General features: G+C 41.5%; 1 protein-coding gene across 1 annotated transcript; it reads left to right on the top strand.

Moving 5' to 3' along the window:
- Positions 1 to 17129: 17129 nt before the first annotated feature.
- Positions 17130 to 18009, top strand: LOC119979854 (transketolase, chloroplastic-like). The gene is made up of 2 exons (XM_038822477.1): positions 17130 to 17394; positions 17924 to 18009. Exons 1-2 carry the CDS (start codon positions 17130 to 17132, stop codon positions 18007 to 18009), a joined length of 351 nt encoding a protein of 116 aa, XP_038678405.1.
- Positions 18010 to 18347: the final 338 nt, after the last annotated feature.

The following is an 18347-nucleotide window of genomic DNA, read 5'->3' as shown; positions in this document are numbered from 1 at the left end:
ATGACACATATAATGAACTACAGAAATTTAAATATATAAAGATACTAAAGGAAATATTTAAACTACAATTATAGCAATATAAAGACAAAAAATCATGCGTGTTTAGAAATGGTACAACTTTAGATGAACGGCGTTCCAAGGATGCAAGATTGCTTCTCCATTTTCCCTGCGCAGTCTATAGGCGCCGTTTCCTAGTACCCTGTCGATCAAATATGGGCCTTCCCAGTTCGGACCCAGCTTCCCAGCGTTTAGCTCTCTGGTATTCTCAAAGACTCTCCTGAGCACATAATCTCCCTCTTGAAATGCTCGAGTTCGAACATTTTGGTTGAAGTACCTTGAGACTTTATCATGGTATGCAGCTGTCCTTGTGAGCGCCTGATCTCTGAGTTCATCAATAGTGTCCAGCTGATCATTCAACTCCTGCCAATTCCTTTGTTCATTAGCCCACTGAAACCTAGCAGATGGGAGTCCAGCTTCAACTGGTATGACGGCCTCAGACCCAAATGCAAGAGAGAAAGGAGTTTCCCCCGTAGGCGTTCGTGAAGTTGTCCTGTAAGACCACAACACTCCAGGTAATTCATCAGCCCAAGCACCTTTAGCCTTCTCCAGGCACTTCTCCAGGGTCCTGATCAAAGTTTTATTGGAAGCTTCAGCTTGGCCATTACATTGGGGATGCCTTGGCGTCGTAAAATCTACCTTGATTCCCCAATTCGCACATAACTCCAAACCTGCATATAATGTTCTTCCAGACGAACTTCTTCACATCCAGGTCTTTGATTAGTGAGTAGGACTCAGCCTCAATCCATTTGGTGAAATAATCAGTCATGACTAGAAAGTACTGTCGTTGACCGGATGCCTTGGGCAAAGGACCAACTATATCCATCCCCCATTTCATGAAGGGCCAAGGTGCCACGATAGGAGTAAGTTTTTCTGGCGGCATGCGTGGAATCTGAGCAAATCTCTGGCATTTATCGCACCTCCTTACATAGTCAATTGCGTCTGATCTCATTGTCGGCCAATAATACCCCGTAGTCAGTGCTCGATGAGTTAAACTCCTTCCTCCAGAATGATTACCACACTCTCCTTCATGCAATTCTGCCGACACGTACTGGGCTTGTTCTGAATTTACACATCGCAACAAAGGACCTGAATAAGATCTTCTATATAGCTGCCCATCATGTACTGTATACCGAGCAGCTTTAGCGACCAAACGTCTAGACTCATTCTTTTCTGCTGGCAGAACACCATCAACTAAGTATTGAACAAACGATGTCATCCATGTCTGGTCTGAACTAACAGGAAGAACCTCGCAGTCATTCTGCTTCTCTACTTCTTTCTGATTACTGATTGACGGCCACTTCAGGTGTACCAGAGGAATCGTCTGCTCCTGGTTAGATTGGATTGACGACCCGAGATGGGCCAGTACATCGGCATATGAATTCTCTGCTCGTGGAATCTGAGTTATGGAGAACTCCACAACGCCAGTTGCAGTTCCTTTACTAGCTCCAGATAACAAGTCATCTTCGGATCTTTGGCCTGATAAGAACCAATAAACTGATTTACTATCAACTGCGAATCTGAGTAAACCTTCAAGCTTGTGACTCCCAGTTCTTTGGCCATCATTAGACCAATAATTAAAGCTTCATACTCCGCTTCGTTATTGGTTGCATGGAAACCGCATCGGACTGCCCGTTGAATTACACTCCCTTCTGGAGGGATCAGCACAATTCCCAGACCACTGCCTCTGACGTTACTAGATCCATCAACGTACAAAGTCCATACCTTTGGGGCTTGTTCTACCATGCAAAGCAACTCTTTATCTGCCTCTAGCTGTATTGACGGAGCAAAGTCAACAACGAAATCAGCCAGGACTTGTGACTTGATTGCGGTTCTTGGTTGATATGTAATATCGTATTCACTTAGCTCCACCGCCCACTTGATTATCCTTCCCGACAACTCGGGTCTATGGAGTATGCTCCTCAACGGGAAATTTGTCACCACAGCAACCGAGTGGCATTGAAAGTACGACCTCAGTTTTCTGGCGGCAACCACCAAAGCTAAAGCTAGCTTTTCCAGTAAACTATACCGGGTTTCCGTATCTAGCAGACTCTTAGTCACATAGTATACTGGCAACTGCTTCTTATTTTCTTCTCTGACCAAAACCACGCTTACTGCTACCCCAGAGACAGCCAAATACATGTACAGCTGCTCCCCAGTACTTGGTTTGGACAATAGCGGAGGGGAGGTAAGGTAGGCTTTCAATTGGTTTAAAGCGTCTTCACACTCGGGTGTCCACTTGTAGCTAACAGACTTTCTTAAGGTGGAGAAAAAATGACAACACTTGTCGGATGATCTGGAAATAAAACGACTAAGGGCCGCCACTCTTCCGTTGAGCCTCTGAATATCCTTGACACAAGTCGGAGAGGGAATGTTAAGTATGGATCGAATCTGATCAGGATTAGCCTCAATTCCTCGCTTCGTGACCATATACCCAAGAAATTTCCCAGATGCCACTCCAAAGGAACACTTGGCAGGATTCAACTTCATATTATACTTAATCAGCAAATCAAAAGCTTGCTGAAGGTGCTCAAGATGTTGATCGGCAACTAAGGATTTTACCAGCATATCGTCAATGTACACTTCCATGGTATCCCCTAAATACTTTGAGAACATCTTATTCACCAATCGCTGGTATGTGGCTCCGGCATTCTTCAACCCGAAGGGCATAACCTTATAGCAATAAATTCCTCTATCGGTAATTAAAGTTGTTTTCTCCTGATCTCCCGGATGCATTAAAATCTGATTATACCCCGAACAAGCATCCATAAAGCTCAACAACTCGTGACCAGCTGTTGCATCAACCATCATGTCTATGTGCGGTAGCGGAAAGGGATCTTTTGGGCAAGCTTTATTCAAATCTGTAAAATAAATACAGACTCTCCACTTGCCATTCTTTTTCTTTACAACCACAACGTTGGCTAACCAGTCAGGGTACTGTACCTCCACTACAGACCCATTTCCTAGCAGCTTCTGAACTTCCTCATTAATCACTAAATTCCGTTCAGGAGCAAACTTCCTCCGCTTCTGCTTGACAGGAGGATACTCAGGATTAACCTGGAGCTGATGCATCACAACATTAGGGTCTATCCCAGTCATATCTGCGTAGCTCCAAGCAAAACAATCATGATGCTGTGACAAGAACTGGATCAGTCTCTGTCGTAAATGAGTAGGCAGCTGCGCTCCAATCAGGGCTTTATGTTCTGGAAAGTCAGGATGGATCTGTACTTCGTCAAGCCTCTCCATTCCTGGCTCATCTGGCTCCAGACCGGGTGCCTGGTTCTGTAACTGCTACGAAGATTCTCCCTTGCTCCTCATGGTGGTTTTATAACAACTCCTAGAAGAGTGTTGATCTCCCAAAATCTCCCTAACGCCATTATTGGTAGGATAGCGCAGGATTTGATGATATGTGGAAGGTACGGCCCGTATCGCGTGCAACCAAGGTCGTCATAAAATAGCATTATAAGCAGAGGGTGAATCTACGATGGAAAACCGAGTCTGCTTGTTCAACCCGGGAGCATAGATGGGTAACACAACTTCTCCCACTGAATGGCTCACCTCACCATTGAACCCGATAAGAGCCGTTGACTTTCGTAATATCAAGGTCTCATCTAGACCCATTCCTTTGTAGGCAGCCAAGAACAACACATTGGCAGAACTCCCATTGTCAATTAAAATTCGCTTCAGGTTAATGTTTGCAACCTGAAGTGTGAGCACCAAAGCATCATGGTGCGGGTGTAACAGTTGGTGTATCTTAAGAGGGTACTCGGGATAGTTTTTCGCATAATCTGATGCTCCGGACTTGCGGGAGCGCCAGTTACTACTAGGCTCGCCAAAGGTGGATTGATCTTTCCTAGGACTTTTGTCCTCTCGTTTCTCTTCTTTAGGAGGATTAATTGGCTTTCTCCTCGCATCCTCCTCCCAGCGAACAAATACAGTAGCTTTCATCAGAGCTTCTTCGTAACTCCTAACATCACATTTTGTGAGTTCTTCATAAAACTCCCCATCTGGGAGTAAACAACTCCGGAGCACTTGAATAGTTGTTCCTGTGTCACAATAGGGTATAGATACTTTCTCCGTGTTGAATCTTGACAGGAAGTCACGGAGAGACTCTCCCACTCGTTGGGGCAGTCGGTATAAATCATCAGAGCACTTATGAATCTTTCGACTACTCGAGAATTGCACCATGAACGTCTCGATTAGCTTCTCGAAAGAAGCAATACTGCCGTTGGGTAAGTTGATGTACCAACGTAGAGCCGGACCGGTAAGAGTCGATCCGAAACCTTTACACATGCACGTCTCGTGCATGCCGTACGGTATGGCGATAGCGCCCATCTTTAACTTGTAGTGAGCCACGTGATCCTCGGGGTCATCAGTCCCGTTATATAACTTCATGCTCGGGACGCTGAACCTGTGCGGCAGATCCGTTTGGTATATATTGTCCACAAACGGTGATCCCGTATAGCAATTGGCATTAATTTTGGCCAAAGCAGGAGGTGCTTTAGTCAATTTATCTATATCTCCCCGCAGTTCGATGATCTGCTTGGCCATCGCCGCTTGGGCGATTGAAGCGATAGTGGGTCCCGCGAAAGGTGCAGTAGGAAAACGTGGTGGCTGTGGGAGTCTACTTCCTGGAGAACCGGTCAAATCTACAAGGGCATCCCTGTTAACATTTTGCTGAATTTCTTCCGTCACAGGTCCCTTACCCCGTGAAGTAGAAGTATCATATCCCCCGGGGGTACTCCCGGGAACAAACTGGGCGCTCAAAGGATAAGGCAAAGGGTCTCTAGGAGGTGGTGTTTGTTCAAGGCGAGGAAAAGGTGGAATTCGGACTGAAGTGGGATCATGGCCTTGGGAAGTGGTTTGGCTTCTCAGCTACGAAACCTCTTCGCGGAGTGCTGCGTTATCGACTGACATTGATTCTAACCGCGCATCCGTTTGCTGTTTGTTCTTCGACATGTCTTCTCTCATGGCTTGCATGAGTTCCAACAGCTGGTTGTTAGTGACCTTACTGGTATCAGCCATAATGGGAAGTTGCCGTGAAATCTTTTCGGCCAAATACTTGCAAAAGGTCCCCTATCTGGCGCGCCAAATTGTAGGAGCAGATTTCTACAATAGTTGAAAGGTCTATCCTTCTTCCTGTGAGGTCCGTTTGCAGCCTTGGATCCTGCAAGTTTCACAACAAAGCAAACCGTGAAAGCTCCTCAACCGGCTTGGGGGGGTGCCGGTCGTGGAGGCTCCGACGATCAAGTTAGTACTTGTCGGAGATGGAAGACCAGCTATAGTCTTAGGTGTTTTGTCTGAATAGGTCTTTTCTGGAGTTGGTAGCAAGTGTTTTTGTTGTGTTGTCTAGTTTGTTTTTAAAAAAACGTTCGATCCCCCACATATGAAAAGAGGGGGGTCTTAATAGAGAACGAGGATCGACCTCGAGAATTGTGTATCCATTCCAGTTATATCATTGGACCAAATTGTATGAAGGAAGTGTATAAAAAGTCTACTATCCCGGTTGTGTCAGGGTAAGCGGTAAAGTAACAATATGTCATAATTAAGACAGGTGTCGATGATAGTATGGAAGTTTTGTAGGCGGTATTTAATGAATAGATACGTATATGAAAGAAAGCCATACCTAAGGACCCAAAGATTGGCTTTTAGGTTCGGGCCTAACTGTGATAGTTAACCTGGGGGCCTAGACGATCCAGCTCATCTTGTCGATGTGTGACCAGGTGGGGCCATACCATTTTTGGCACCTACAATTTGGTGTTTTAATTAACTCTACTTTGAAATTGTTGGTCTTGACTACGTTTCATGAGACAATGGCATACCAGATGTCATTTTTTTTTCCCTTTTTAACAACCATGATCAAGCTTTGATTAACCAATTCTAGTGCAGAATTCTAATTGGCACCGTGGCCTTTATTAAAGTTTAAGACTTTTAAAGTATTCAGCAATTTATTTGCAAATGGAAAATTATTCAAGTGCTCTCTCACTGTGATGAAGACCTAGAAAACTCAAGAATGTGTATAATAGGGCTCGTCGATTGAGGATGAAAGAGCAACGCAAGGAAACTAGTCGCGGGAAAGAAGCCATGCAAATTGAAGACTGGCAGGTTGACAGTAACGGGGTTGCCACATCAACAATTCGGCAAGATGTACGTGAGGAGTTAACTGAAAGTGGCTGATTTTAGTATTTAGTATTTGATTAGTATTAGTATTTCTATTAGTATTAGTATTCCTATTAGTACTTTAATTTGGTTTCCTTAAAGTAGTTTCCTAGAGTGTACTTCCAATTATAGTAGGAGTTGGAGTAGTTAGTGAGGCTATATAAGCCAAGTAGAATCTCTTAGTTTGTCATTCAATCAAATTATCAATCAAAACGAGAATTTATTCTCACAACTGCTTGTTCTATACTTTGGTTTAGGCCAAGTTTTATCATTGGTGCTTTCATTGAGAGGTTCCTTCAATGGCATCTCAAAAGGAACGCCTCAAAGCTTTGGAAGCGTTGAACACAGATTTCAATCAACGGATGACAAGACTTGAAGAATTGGTCACCAAAGGGTTCAAAACACTGGCAGCCTGGGAGCCAGGCTCTGCTGTCAAATCACCACCTCCTCAACGAGATAGTGATTCTAATTCGACCGTAGAATCGGACAGTGATTCATCCTCCGATGATAAGGATCAGACAACAAACAAAATCCAGGATAAGATCTCGGCGGTAACTAAATCACGAATGAACTTTCCACCCTTCTCAGGGGAGGATCCTATCACATGGTTTAGTTGTGCGAATCAATTCTTTCAATTTCACGAAATCAAGAAGGCAGTCAGGATTAATTACGCAGCTTTCTTCTTAGAAGGAGAAGCTAATCTCTTGTGGCAATGGATCGAGCGCATATATCAGAAGAAAGAAAAAAAGGTCTCGTGGAAAGATTTTGAAAAAGAGGTACTTGCAAGGTTCGGGCCAACGGGGTACATTGATCATGACGAGGCCCCATCACGGGTGAAGCAAACGGGTGACCTACGGGAATATCTTAAAGAATTCAAAAGGCTTTCCAATTTGGTGCATGGATGGCCGGAAAATGCCTTTATTGGGGCTTTTATTGGAGGATTGATACCAGAATTGGCTCATGCAGTGAAAGCTAAAAGGCCGCGGACGGTCAGGAAGGCAATTGAGTGGGCACGTCTAGAGAATGACCACTTGACGGATATGAAGAAAAGCAGAAGATCCGAGCCCAAGCGTACGACGGGAGCACTGCCAGAACCGGGAATGAAACCAGCTAATCTTAACACCAAACCAATTCCCCCTGGGGTCAAGAAATTGACATGGGAGGAGATGCAGAAGTGGCGAGAGAAAGGCCTATGCTTTAACTGTAACAAGAAGTTTACACCAGGACACAAGTGTAAAGCAACCCAACTCTTTTTCATCGAAAATTATGGGGAGGAAGCTGGACAGCCAATGGAAGAGGAATGCCAGAGTTCATTAGAGGAGAAAACTGAAAATTCAGATCACGTTATTTCAATGCATGCTCTGGCTGGGGTTAAAGGACCTTGGACGATGAGGTTCCAGGCGCAAATCCAAAATTTTTCTGTTGTCGTACTTTTGATAATGGTTCATCACTTAACTTCATCAATAGTTCTACTGTACGGAAGCTACAATTGCCCGTGCAGCTCGTGGAGGCCTTTGAAGTTAGTGTTTCTAATGGAGATCACCTAACATGTAATGAAATTTGTGAAAAAGTGACTTTGAAGATTCAGGACATACAGCTCTGCGTGGATTTGTTCGTACTATCTCTAGCCGGGTTGGATGTGGTTCTTGGAGTTCAATGGTTGGAAAGTCTGGGAAGGATAGTAGCCGATTATCAAAATATGACCATGGAGTTTGCATGGGTAGATGGTTGGGTGAAATTAGTCATGCAGCCCCCAAGCAAGCCGGAGATGGTTCAGATGAAGTTTTTTGAGAGGATGTGCCGAAGTGGGGGACAATGCTTCTCAATCTTGGAGGTCCTGGGGTCTCATCTTAATGATGACCAAAAACCCATACTGCATGATTCAGTGAAGTCTTTGCTTGAAGAATTTGCATCGGTATTGGTATAACCAAATTCTTTACCTCTAAGCCGACAATTCGACCATAAGATACCTCTCAATGAAGAGACAAAATCAGTCAATGTGGCTCCTTATCGGTATGCTCATTTCCAAAAGAACGAGATAGAAGAAGCAAATTGCAGAAATGTTGCGCAACGGATTTATACGACCGAGTAATAGCCCTTTTTCTTCTCCGGTGTTGTTAGTCAAAAAGAAGGATGGGACGTGGTGATTTTGTAATGATTATCGGGCACTTAACAAGGCAACGGTGAAGGACCGATTTCCGATTCCAACCGTTGATGACATGCTTGATGAGTTAGGTGGAGCATTTTTTTTTTCTAAGTTGGACCTGCGCGCTGGGTATCACCAAATCAGGGTCCATGAAAAAGACATCCATAAGACAGCATTCCGAACCCATCATGGGCACTACGAATACCTGGTAATGCCTTTTGGTTTATGTAATGCACCCTTCACTTTTCAATTCGCTATGAATTCCATATTTGGTGAGCATCTTCGGAAATTTATTTTGGTATTTTTCGACGACAAATTGATTTGTTCAAAAAAATGGGATGATCATGTGCTTCACTTGCGCATAGTTTTGAAGATTTTAGAAGATCATAAGTTCCATATCAAGCCATCAAAGTGCACTTTTGCGCAAGAAAAAACTAAGTATTTGGGCCATGTAATATCTCGGGAGGGAGTGCAAGTAGATGACAGGAAGGTAGAGGCTATGGTTTCACGGCCAAAGCCAAGCAATATTTCAGCCTTGCGTGGGTTCTTAGGCTTGACTGGCTATTATCGGAAATTTGTGGAGCATTATGGGATCATCGCAAAACCACTTACGGATATGCTAAAGAAAGGGGGATTCCAATGGTCAGAAAAAAGTGAGGCGGCCTTTGAACGGTTGAAAAGAGCAGTGTCCGGCACTCCAATCTTAGCCATGCCAGATTTTGAGGCAGTTTTTGAAGTACATACTGATGCTAGTGAAAGTGGTCTAGGAGCTGTGTTGGTACAACATGGTAGGCCAATAGCTTTTCTCAGCAAGGCTTTAGGTCCAAAGAAGATTGGTTGGTCGGTGTATGCAAAGGAGTTGTTAGCAGTAGTGGAGGCTGTGCGGCTTTGGCGGCCATATTTGTTGGGGCAGAAATTTCATATTATTACGGACCACCAACCCTTAAAGCACCTTCTTGAGCAGAGAGTGATCACACCGGAACAACAAAAGTTTGTGGCGAAATTGTTGGGTTATGAGTTTGAGATTTTTTATAGACCGGGAATGGCGAATGCTGTGGGCGATGCCTTATCTCGGAGAGAGGATGGTCCAGTCTTGCAGTCAATTTCGGGTCCTAGTTGGCCAATTTGGAATGAGATCCGGGAGTGTACCAAGCGTTGTCCGAAGTGCCAGGATTTGATATCTCAAATAACTGCCCAGCCCGAGGCTAAGCCTGATTGTGAGCTACGGTTTGGATTGATTCATTTCAAAGGAAGGGTATTCGTACCAGATGTGGCAGAATTGAAGAAAAATTTTTTACATCACTTCTATGATTCTTGTATTGGTGGACATTCTGTGGTCTACAGCACTTGGGTACGAGTGGCTCAAGTTTTCTTTTGGCCGGGCATGAAAGGGGAAGTACAAAGGTATGTAGTTGCTTGTGATGTATGTCAACGTATTAAAAGTAAGTGATTCGCGAAGGCCTAGTGGGCTTCTTCAGCCTCTACCCGTGCCCAATAAAATTTGGGAGGAAATATTGATGGATTTTATTGAAGGGTTGCCTCGGTCGAATGGGTACGATGGGATAGTGGTGGTGGTGGATCAATTGACAAAGTACGCTCATTTTGTAGCTATGGTGCATCCATATGCGGCCACGTCCGTCGCCCAATTATTCCTTACGAATATTATAAAGTTGCACGGGATTCCTAGGTCCATTGTCTTGGACAAGGATAGGATTTTTCTTAGCAATTTTTGGGGCGAGTTGTTTAAGTTGCAAGGAACTCAATTGTCCATGAGCTCGGCCTATCATCCACAGTCCGATGGCCAAACGGTGGTAACTAATCGATCTCTCAAACAATGTCTACGAGCTTTCACGCACTATAATCCTCGGAGATGGGAGGAATTTCTAGCTTGGGCGGAATATTGGTATAATACCACCTATCATGTTTCTACTAAGAGATCTCCTTTTGAGTATTTATATGGACGTGCTCCCCTCACTTACCTAGTTATAAAGAAGGGTCATCTCCTAATGATGAAGTGGATCGCGAATTGTGTGAAAGGGATGAGTTACTCAAGGAGCTTAAAAGAAATTTGGAGAAAGCAAATAATAGAATGAAGATGTATGCTGATTTGCATAGGCGAGAACAAACTTTTGATGTAGGGGATATGGTTTATTTACGGATATAGCCGCATAAACAGAAATCATTGTCTCAAAAGGCTCTTGACAAGTTGAGTAATAGGTATTATGGGCCTTATAAGGTGTTGTAGAAGATTGGCAAGGTCGCTTACAGGCTTGAGCTTCCATCTGATGCACAGATTCATCCTGTGTTCCATGTCTCTCAATTAAAACGGTAGATTGGTAGGGATGTTACTAGCAGCGTTATACTGCCTCCGTTAGACTAGGAGGGCCGGGTATTGCTTTCTCCGAAAAAGGCCATGGAGTATCGAAAAATTAAGAGAAGAAATCGGCTTCGTTGGGAGGTGCTAATCTTATGGGAACAGTTAGATGAGAGTGAGGCTACTTGGGAGGACCTTACTATGTTTCAATTTCAATTCCCTGAATTTTCGCTTGAGGACAAGCTCGTTCTTGAAGGAGGGAGGAATGATGGAGACCAAGGTAGAAAACTCAAGAATGCGTATAATAGGGCTTGTCGATTGAGGACGAAAGAGCAACGCGAGGAAACTAATCGCGGGAAAGAAGCCATGCAAATTGAAGACAGGTAGGTTGACAGTAACGGGGTTGCCACATCAGCAGTTGGGCAAGATGTACGTGAGGAGTTAACTGAAAGTGGGTGATGTTAGTATTTAGTATTTGATTAGTATTAGTATTAGTATTCCTATTAGTACTTTAATTTGGTTTCCTTAAAGTAGTTTCCTTGAGTGCGTACTTTCAATTATAGTAGGAGTTGGAGTAGTTAGTGAGGCTATATAAGCCCAGTAGAATCTCTTAGTCTGTCATTGAATCAAATTATCAATCAAAACAAGAATTTATTCTCACAACTACTTGTTTTATACTTCGGTTTAGGCCAAGTTCTATCACACTGCCAAAACCAATCTCCGCCAATTTTCGTATCTTCTCCGGCAACCCAACATGGAATGGAGTCCCCATTGTCCAGGTGCACACACTACGACGTGCGACAACCCCCAAGATGGCCATGGATGCTGCCACCATGGTCACCCAAAATATATATATATATATATTTTAGAGAGAGAAAGCTGAAAGAAAGAAAAGAGAGAGCTACCTAGTCGTTCATGCTCCTGCCATGGACAATCTAGTCTTCGAAGAAAATCTTGAAATTAGGGTTTCAGCTCTTGAAGCAAAGATTGAAAAGCTCCCTGCAGCCATGGACAAATTCCAAGCCTTTGTTCATGACAAGTTTGCAACCTTGTCATCATCTATCGACTCACTCATTGATTCTAAGCTCGAACGATTGCATCACGAATTGATTCCTCATGATTATGGATATATGGAGGATCCAAACAGAGTCAAGGTCACTACGTTGACTATTGGAGATATCAATTCCACCAACATGGATGATTGGGAGCTGCTGGTTGCAACTAAGAAAAGTGAAACTGACGAAGTAACAAATTTTCCAATACTTGGTGTGGATAAACGTCCACATAATTAATTAATTTGTTTAATTAATAATTAAGGATAATATCGAGTTGGATATTAATCAAAATTAAATATTTGATTTTGAATGGTATTTTCCTGGGAGATTTGGTAGACTTCTAATCAAATTAGAAGACATCAATTCTTATCCCTTATGAGCCTATAAATAGAGGGTAAGTCCTTTATATTTTATACACCAAATAATATACGTAAACTCTCTCTCTCAAACTCCGATCTTCCGCCTACGTGATCAAGGCTAGTTAGGGTGTGAATAGTGAGAGGACTCGTGGTAGTGATCCCCGAGTCCAGACGTGTTCGTAGATCCGTGTAAGCAACTTGGAACCAAGCAGCTCGATCCATGAATCTGCGCTACAACAAGTATTCCGCTGCGTACTGATACATGTTTTTCCTTTGATTGTGATGATGACTTGAGCATAGCAATTTTTCGATCTTATATTTTTTAGGAAAATTATTTGATTTTTATGTTTTAAGTTGATAAATTGTGCCTAATTGAAATCCAATTCTCATTTATTTTTGTAGTAATGGCCTCGAAAAATGTGATTGCTGACCTTAATAAAGGAGAAAAGTTAACTGGATCTAAAAATTATGATGTGTGGAGGAAGAAGATTCAATATCTTCTCAACGAGCAAGAAGTGCTCGAGACCTTGGAGATGGCTATGATGCCATCCGAAGAAGGTAACACTGCCCAGCACCGCCGTGACAAGGAAACCTATGACAATTGGGTCAAAAAGGATAGTTGTGTATGATTCACAGTGCTTAGTGCTATGCAAAATGACCTAATTGGTGATTTTGAGGATTGAACTACGGCTCAGGCCATGTGGAATGGGCTCAAAATCAAGTTTGGGCAAACCAATGCCACTAGGCTTCATGCCTTGAACCTCAAATTCAATGAGAATACGTTGCTCCCAAATCATACAATGCCTGAGCATCTTCGTGCAATGAAGGGCATGATTAAGGATTTAAGGAATGATGGTGTTGAGCTCAGTGATGAGCAACAGGAGTTGGCCGTGATCCGTTCCTTGTTAGACCCTGAGTGGGCCTACATGAAGCAATTGATGACTTACTCAGAGAACATCAAGACCTTCGATGATATTTCCCATCACCTTGAGCTAGAAGCTGATTGCAAAGCTACTACCAAGAAAGTGGCCTTAGTGGCCCATGCTCCCAACAAACCCAGAAATGGGTATAAGAGAAAAGGAGGAGGGAAAAAGAAGTAATGGAAAGGTCACAGGCCTAAAGGCAAGAAGATTGAGAAGCCAAAGCCCAAGAAGAATGTAGCGAAGATGAAGTGCTACAACTGTGGGCAAAAGGGACACCTGGCCAGAAACTATTCTGAGCCTAAGAAGGTAGTTCCTCAATTGATTTCTGTCAATGTTTGTTCTTATGCATTAGTTGCTAACTCCATTCCTTATAGGTTTTTGTTAGAAGTCTTTGGTTTTTTTGGTGTTAGTGGGATTTCTAATATTAGCCTCTTCTTCGGCTAAGAGATGGTATACACCACGTGCTTCACATTGACTATTATTGTTTTTTTATTATCACCTTGGTCAAGGTTTTTTTTTTCTTTAAAAGAAAATCCAGTCAAATGTCTTCTTTTTATACAAATATTCGATATTTTCTTTAGTACGTGTGAAATGCAAGTTAGATTGTGTAACCATCCTTGGAGAATTCCATCCATCTTTTTGGCCTTGCCTTGATTTGAGTAATGTAGTGGTCTACGCCCGATTATCATTGATGAGTTTAAAGTTTTGGGTGTTAAATTGTTTAATGTGTTTTTCAATTATAGCCCAAATAATTAAATACTTCAAATTTAATGTGTTTTCTTATGTTTTTTAATTATTATCTTAGTGATCATAATTAAATAAATTATTGAGTGTGCTTTTCTACATGTTTGTACGATTGTGCCCAAAATTATTTATGCAATTTTTATTGTATGATTATTAATTCATTTGTTGAATTGTTATGAGGATTTGATTATGATTAAAGTGTTTAAATTCATTTGTTGAATTTTTTGGTAATCTTTTTTTAGTGATTAACAATAAGCTAGCAATGTTTAGAAAGTTCTGTCAAGGAAAGGGGTTACTTAATTGTGCGCCGTATTAAACGGAAGGCCCCCTCTTTCTTGGGAACGATCTGGTTGCTAAATTTGTTAGTCCCTAACTTAGAAAGCCAACAAATTTTTTTTGGTGCTATGTGCATAATAATCCTCATAATATGTCTATTGTATGCTTAGTGCTTATAATAATAAATTTATGTGCATTATTGCTTACATATTATATTGTTAATATGTTGGATCATAAAGATTCGTTCTTTGATTATTGATATGATGAAGCTCCTACTTGATGGGACGTCACTTGCTTAAACATCATACGGATTTTTCATAGATGCTACACAATCATCCAACTTAAAATGTCAACTCATGCATTTTGTCCAGCTTTTGTAAGGCTTATATGTGGCGATTAATCACACATTCGACTATAGAAATAGTCTCATCTCAGACTTACTGAGGCGACGTATAAATTAAGCAACTTATGCAAAAATAAACCAGTCATATCACTACTTAAGTGACAACTAGGTTTCTTGTCTCTTTCTGCCAACCACGCAGGTGACAGAATGATTCCCCCTGTGAGTAAGGAGATCGTAGCCTTGTGACATTAAATTGTGCCTAAATTTACAGTGTAATAAATATAGACATATTATGAATAATACTTCATTTTATTTCATAAAAAAATGAGAATCCAATAGATACCCTTTACATAACTAGAGTCTACGTAGACCCATTGTTCTAACATGAAATGAAAACAAATCTCTAGGTATTGCTCTTGTTAACGGGTCAGCTACCATCTCTTTGGTGGAAATGTGTTTAAGGGTAACTTCTTTTTGGTTGACCATAAGTCAGATATTATGATAACGAATATCAATATGCTTTGTCTTCCCATGAAACTTGGGATTCTTGGCATACTCCAAGGCGGCCATGCTTTCGGAGAAAATCTCGACATGCTTTTCAATCTAAGAGGTAGCTCAAGATGTCGTAAAAAATGCCTTAACCAGACGGCCTCCTGGACTGCAGCTGAACATGCAACGTATTTAGCTTCCATTGTTGATAGAGCGATGTAGCTCTGCTTTTTGCTACACCAAGATATTGCTCCTCCACCAAGGATAAACACATATCCAGAAGTGGATTTTCATTTTTTTTATGAAATAATATGAAGTATTATTCATAATATGTTTATGTTTATTACACCGTAAATTTAGAGACAATTTAATGTTACAAGGCTACGATCTCCTTACTCACATGGGGAATCATTTTGTCACCTGCGTGGTTGGCAGAAAGAGACAAGAAATCTAGTTGTCACTTAAGTAGTGACATGACTGATTTATTTTCGCATAAGTTGCTTAATTTATACGTCGCCTCAGTAAGTCTGAGATGAGACTATTTCTATAGTCAAATGTGTGATTAATCACCAAATATAAGCCTTACGAAAGTTGGACAAAATGCATGAGTTGACATTTTAAGTTAGATGATTGTGTAGCATCTATGAAAAATCCGTATGATGTTTAAGCAAGTGACGTCCCATCAAGTGGGAGCTTCAGCATATCATGTAATATGTTTTTATATATGCTCAGTCGACCACTTAAGGAGTGACATGAAAAACACCTTATCTGTCACTGTGTGAGCCTTGAAAATTATTTATGCTCTTACGACTTAAGACTATATCATGTAGTTGGATTTTGAAGTGTTTTCTTAGTTGTGTCATACACGGCCATGAATATTGTTACGGTTGAATGAGGCACAGCTAGAAAATATTAAAACAAAGACAAATTGATATGAGTCATTAAGGAAGATTGTTTGATAACATGCCTTAGTAGTACAAATCCATAGCCCGAGCGATCACAAATTGTTTTAATAATAAAGTGATCATGGATGAGTACTTGTACCTGTGTGGAAATCAAACACTGTTCAGAGATTCTTCTCAAAAGGTGTTGAGAGTGTTTGGTTTGGTGTGGTCAAACTGTCTAGAGCATAGACGAACTATATTTATATGATATGTTACGCTAGTTAGGTGGTAACTTAGTGTAACTGTTCAACCGAGTGTTGAATCTTCTTCGTCTGGTCGCACGCCCTACTGCCCGTACAACGTTTGAGAGAGAGTCCGATGTGGACGAGTGGGAGATGTGGATAAACGTGCACATAATTAATTAATTTATTTAATTAATAATTAAGGATAATATCTAGTTGGATATTAATCAAAATTAAGTATTTGATTTTGAATGGTATTATCCTGGGAGATTTGATAGACTTCTAATCAAATTAGAAAACATCAATTCTTATCCCTTATGAGTCTATAAATAGAGGGTCAGTTCTTTGTATTTTACACACCAAATAATATACGTAAACTCTCTCTCTCTCTCAAACTCCGATCTTCCGCCTACGTGATCAAGGCTAGTTAGGGTGTGAATAGTGGGAGGACTCTGGTAGCGATCCCCAAGTCCAGACGTGTTCGTAGATCCGTGTTAGTCACTGACGTGCCAACAGTAAGCGACTTGGAACCAAGTAGCTCGATCCTTGAATCTGCACTACAACAGGTATTCCGCTACGTACTGATACATGTGTGTATGTATATTATTTCCAACACTTGGCAAAAGGTTACAGGTAATAGACTTTCTTGTTTTCAAATTGGCTTTGAGTGAGAAGTCTAAACAGCAGGGTAGTGTGGAAATGGTAGATGGATTGCTCAATTTTCATAAAAAGACATGGAGTATTTGATTGTGCCCACAAGCTGTTTGTGAAAATGCCAAAACAATAAATGTGTTTTGGAATTTCTGTGAAGCTTCATTTTGATATGATTTTCACACGAAGAACAATTTATGGGACCAAGAGAATTCCATTTGATCCTGGAGTTGGAGGTTACACTGCGTACAGGATTTGGAACAAGGAAAATCTGTGCAGAGTGTTGTGGTAAAAATAGGTCACTTGGAACCTGATTTCTTGGTTTTGTTCAATGCTGTGTACGTAAAAGGAGAGCTTGGTGTACCTTCATCAAGTGCAGACCTAAGACCTTGTTTCTTCCCACATGAACTTGCTGAAAATGTTTGGGAACTTCCAAAGGGACACACCATAAGAACGCAATATTAGGCGTGGTGTTAGGGAGCATGGGATGGGAGCTATCTGCAATGGCATTTCCCTTTACAGTCCTGGCCTGTTTCCATACTGTGCCACATTCTTTATATTCACTGACTACAAGAGAGCTACTATCAAAATTTATGCTTTATGTGAAGCTGGGGTTATATATTATATGATCCATGATTCAATTGGGCTGGGAGAAGATGGACAAACTCATCAACCAATTGAACAATCGGCAAGTTTTCTAGCAATGCCCAACATTTTGTTGCTGTACCCTGCTGAGAGAAATGAGACTGATGGTACATACAAGGTTGATATCCTCGACTCAAAGAGACCCTCTATCCTTGTCCTGTCTCGAGAAAAGCTACCCCAACATCGCTTTCTTTTCAATGTACTGTTGAATATCATGATACCACGGTTTACCATCAGGCTCTCCCTCCAAATTTGAACAGTAACCTCGAACTTCTCGTCTCTCGATTTTAATCACCTGCACTTCCCCTTTTGGGTCTACATCAAACATTGCCGCCAAAGTTGCCAAAGCATCCGCTATTTGATTCTCCTCTCTTGGGATATGATCAAACTCAACCCAATCAAAAAACTTGACTAACTTTTTGACATGCTGGTAATATGGAATGAGCTTGTCATCTTTGGTTTCCCACTCATCATTCAATTGCCTAATCACCAACTGTGAATCACCATAAACCAGTAGCCTCTTAATCCGCATATCAATAGCAGCTTGAATTCCCATCGTACATGCTTCATACTCAGCCACATTGTTAGTACATTCGAAATACAACTTAGCTGTAAACGGTATAACATTCTCTTCAGGTGATATCAAAGCTGCACCGACTCCGCATCCTACGATATTAGAAGCACCATCGAACAACATAGTCCATTTTACCAAATCCTTTTGATTCCCCGCTTCTATCGACACAGTCATGACATCAATATCTGGAAATTTCATATCCATTGGCTGAGTATCATCAATTGCTCCATCTGCCAAATAATCTGCTATTACACTCCCTTTGATTGCCTTTTGTGTGACATACAAAATATCATATTCTGATAACAACATCTGCCATTTAGCTATCCTCCCTGAAAGAGAAGGTTTCTCAAAAATGTACTTGATAGGATCCATCCTAGAAATCAACCATGTAGTATGATAAAGCATGTACTGTCTAAGTCGATATGCAGCCCAAACCAAAGAGCAACAAGTCTTCTCCAACATCGAATAATTTGCTTCACAACTAGT

The sequence above is a fragment of the Tripterygium wilfordii genome, chromosome 15 (genome assembly GCF_013401445.1).
Source record: "Tripterygium wilfordii isolate XIE 37 chromosome 15, ASM1340144v1, whole genome shotgun sequence".
Classification (NCBI taxonomy): domain Eukaryota; kingdom Viridiplantae; phylum Streptophyta; class Magnoliopsida; order Celastrales; family Celastraceae; genus Tripterygium; species Tripterygium wilfordii.
The sequence above is the reverse complement of the archived record's forward strand: the minus strand, read 5'-3'. Positions and strand labels throughout refer to the sequence as shown.